Genomic DNA, 3486 nt, shown 5'->3' with positions numbered 1-3486 from the left:
TACCACACGATCGTTGAGCCAGGCCTGTCCATCTGGCTGCCTAACGGTATGGCCCGCCCCGGGAATCAGCCCTGAGAGGGGGTGGACATTCTTGCCTAGCTTCTTCCACAAGTCCACAAGAGCCTGCTTATCGACATGAGCGGGGACGTGCTCGTCCTCGGCCGAGTACAGGGCCATCGCCGGCTTCTGGAACCGGTTCCATATTCTGGAAACCGTTTCCTCGTCGAGGTCAGACGAGAAAGTGTCGTCGTCACCGCCCTTGGAAATGAGCGAGTGCCAACGGTAGGCCGTGATGGGCTCAAAAGTATGAGCCACCTGTTCAGGTCGTAGCATCTCGTCTCCTCGTCCCTCAGCGATCATACTGGCAGCAAGCTCGACGCTTTCCCTGAGCTTCTCAGCGTCCACGTGGATGGCAGCGGCCTCGCGGGTCTGACACGGGCCCCTGCAAGATAAAGCCATCGACGGGATCGTCCTCATTCGCGGCGTACTCGACACAATCCTGCCATGGTCAGTCGTGCCAGCTGGTCGCCAAGTGGACAAGAAATACCGACCTGGGATCCCGTCGAGTGGCCCATGAGCACAATTTTCTGCTTATCGATGCCTCTGAGGTACCTGACGAAGGCCGCAATGTCTTCGACGTCCTTCTTGAGGCTCGAGTAGCCAAAGCCTGTGAAGGAGCTCCTGATGCGGATTTCGAAGACCGAATAGTCCAGCCCCGACTCCTCCAAGTGAGTGGCCAGAGGTCGAACGAATGGAACCGTGTGAGGTCCATCACCCAAGCCGCCGACAAAGATGATGGCCTTGCGGGCCTTCACCGGGCCGTACTCGTAGGCGTGGGAGATGTTTCCCGCGGACTCGAAGGGGTGGGCGATGCAAACAAATGGTGTGTCCATCGTGTGTGATATTAGACAAACAAATACAAGGGTCAAGGTCGAAATGGCTCTGGGTTTCACAAAGATTGATTGTCTTCACGAGCAGTGAATCTAGATGAACAGGTTTGCACAGCGAAGAGTGGCCGTCGATCTGTTCCATTACCTGATGGAAAGGAAGTGTGCCCCTCTTTCCTGGTGGTCGAAGGTGCTGGGCTACTACTGCCCTCCACTCCACTACGGGCTGTTATAGTGGAAGAGCCTACAGAGCTGCCTGCCTGGCCCCCACGAGCACAGTGCCTACCGATCGAGGCACGGTATGCATAATGTGCACAATTCACAACTCATTCATCAGGGACACTTGGCTCTGGACCTTGACTTCCCTCTCCACCGTGCTGCATCCCAGTTATCTAGGTAGAGCACCTACATAGATCTAAACACACCATAGGTAATCTTCGTACAAGACTCGAATTTGGCGACCAATACACGAAGAAGCAGCCACGACACACTGGCGGTTCTATTCGTTACATTCAACACTAGCCAGTGCTCATGGCTTGAGCCTCGAATGCGTTCGTAGCCGCACCCTCAATGGCCAACATTTCACCAAACCCGGCCCGCAATGAGTTCTTTCAACAGGTTGGCAGACCCTTCTACTCTCACGTTCCGCCTGCCCATCTGACCGTTCCGCCAGCTCAAACCCTGCTGCGTGTCCATAAGCCGGATAGCGATTGATCCACCAAAGGGAGCCACAGCAATTCGCCATCTTGTCGACCTGATCGAAGAGCTTCACGGCATTATCAGTTCCCAAATCAACCGTGATGCCTCCGTCTTTGACGACAAGCTGGCCGATTATGTCTTTTTTCCCCTGTCCCACGTCTTCAGAAATCAGGAGGGCTATCCTGCCCGTCTCTTGGAGGCTGCCCTCAGGTGTCTTACCGCCATCACTGTTCACGGCTGGAAGGGCAGCATCTCACCCCAGATCGTCGAGCAGCTTCTCATCCTGCTGACTTTTATTGTTGGGGGGGCACCTGGACAGAACGACCAGCGTAACTCTCCAGAAGAGACGACACTGGAAGCTCTTAGGGCGCTGACAGCCTTGATTACAGCGGCAGGCTCTTCTGCCGCAGCCGCCGCGTCTCTCGTCGATGCCAAAACCATCCCGGCACTGGGACATGGCGTCACGGTAGTCATCGACAGTGTAGCCAGCGGAAGAACGCCGGAAATACAGCTGGAATCATTGCGAGCGCTCCAGGCGGTATTCCGTAGCATCAAAGACCACGCTGCGCTGGCCACTCTGTTACCGGGTGTCGTCTCGGCCCTCACCAAGCTGCTGTCCATGCCAGCCCACGAGAAGACGCGGGTACTCGCGGCAGCCATCACGACCTTGAGGCTAGTCCTTGTTGCCGTTCTCGGGTGAATATAAGAACGAGGAGCCATCAGCAGAGAAAACTGCGCAGGCTTCGAAAGCTGACAACCCAGAAAAGTGCTGAGTCGGCCCATGGCTAAACCGCTACCCGTTGCTCAAAATCAAAGCTGGCCCTGGCCTCCGTCATGAAGCTTCGCAACAGCAAGACCCATGAGGTCCGGATGCACTCGCAAACTTATCCCTGACGCTTCTCGATGAGTGTCACACGACCCTAGAAAACTGCAGTTCCATTCTGGTCGAATCAGCCACCATGTTGGAACCCGAGGAAGACGCACCATCCACCCTCACCACTAGCCTACAGGATTTGGCGACCATCTATCCTGAGCTAGCGGAATTAATCAAGGTCACGGTATATAACTGGCTGACCGCCCTGCCGCGAATCATGCAGTCGGCCGAAGAAGAGAAGAAGCAGGCCGCGATTCGTAACGTTCTGAAGGGCACCGAATTGGTGTCACGTTTGCAACTGGCTTCTTCCACGCTCAGTGACGCCGTGTCTATGGCCCTGCGAGACAGTGTGTCCTCCCTTCTGGCTGGCGACGGTCAGAAGCAGGCGGTTCAGTCTGTGTCGTCGAGCTTCGTCCCGCTTTCGGGGAAAGATCTCACCCGGGCCGATAGTACTGCAGTGGACTACAGCTTGATAGTCCTGGGCCATGAGAGTCAGATAACCACAAGATCTGAATTGTTGAGGTTGATCTCTAAAGTCGGATCTGCGTCTCAACAAGTGAAGCTGTCGCTCGATATGCTGGACTACTCGCAAGAACTGACAGATGCAGCCCAAGTCTCTTCCCTCTGGCTATCCTTCGAGCTTGTCAAAGCTGCCTTCACTCGAACTTCTGACGTGGATGATTATCTTGACCTGTCATCGGTCACTACAGAATCGGAAGATCCCGAGACAGCCTTGCGCGAGCTTTATGCCCTCTCTGTGTCACTCATAGACGCTAGCATGGAAAATACAGATGTCGATTGGCGGCTTGAGGCCGTGGCGCTCGAGGTAGTGGCCTATGCAGCATCTCGCTCGAGGGAAGCATTCCGACCCGAGCTCATCGATGTCTTATACCCCATTGCAGCTTTTCTGGGTTCATCAACCCCCCAAATTCGAGATCACGCTATGACAACCTTGAACATCATCGCGAGCTCTTGTGGTTACTCTAGTGTTTCAGAGCTCATTATAGAAAACGTTGACTACATGGT

The 3486-nt window shown here is 54.9% G+C and overlaps 3 protein-coding genes across 3 annotated transcripts in view; 2 read left to right on the top strand and 1 right to left on the bottom strand.

The window, feature by feature from the left end:
- Window positions 1-394: 394 nt before the first annotated feature.
- On the bottom strand, window positions 395-893 carry VDBG_07020 (conserved hypothetical protein; the record flags this gene model as incomplete). Its single annotated transcript, XM_003002403.1, has 2 exons — window positions 395-499; window positions 552-893. 2 exons carry the CDS (start codon window positions 891-893, stop codon window positions 395-397), a joined length of 447 nt encoding a protein of 148 aa, XP_003002449.1.
- A 564-nt stretch (window positions 894-1457) lies between these two features.
- On the top strand, window positions 1458-2286 carry VDBG_07019 (conserved hypothetical protein; the record flags this gene model as incomplete). The annotated part of the gene is made up of 2 exons (XM_003002402.1): window positions 1458-1505; window positions 1561-2286. The coding sequence occupies 2 exons, from the start codon at window positions 1458-1460 to the stop codon at window positions 2284-2286; spliced, it is 774 nt and encodes a 257-aa protein (XP_003002448.1).
- A 259-nt stretch (window positions 2287-2545) lies between these two features.
- The window catches only part of VDBG_07018 (conserved hypothetical protein), a gene marked incomplete at both ends in the record, with an annotated part of 2190 nt that continues 1249 nt past the window's right edge, over window positions 2546-3486 (top strand). The window contains one exon of the mRNA XM_003002401.1: window positions 2546-3484. Coding sequence (XP_003002447.1) covers window positions 2546-3484 — 939 coding nt within the window. The remainder of the gene's footprint in view (window positions 3485-3486) is intronic.

Source organism: Verticillium alfalfae, genomic scaffold, assembly GCF_000150825.1.
Source record: "Verticillium alfalfae VaMs.102 supercont1.9 genomic scaffold, whole genome shotgun sequence".
Lineage (NCBI taxonomy): Eukaryota > Fungi > Ascomycota > Sordariomycetes > Glomerellales > Plectosphaerellaceae > Verticillium > Verticillium alfalfae.
Note: the sequence above shows the minus strand (reverse complement) of the source record. Positions and strands in the feature narration are given on the sequence as shown.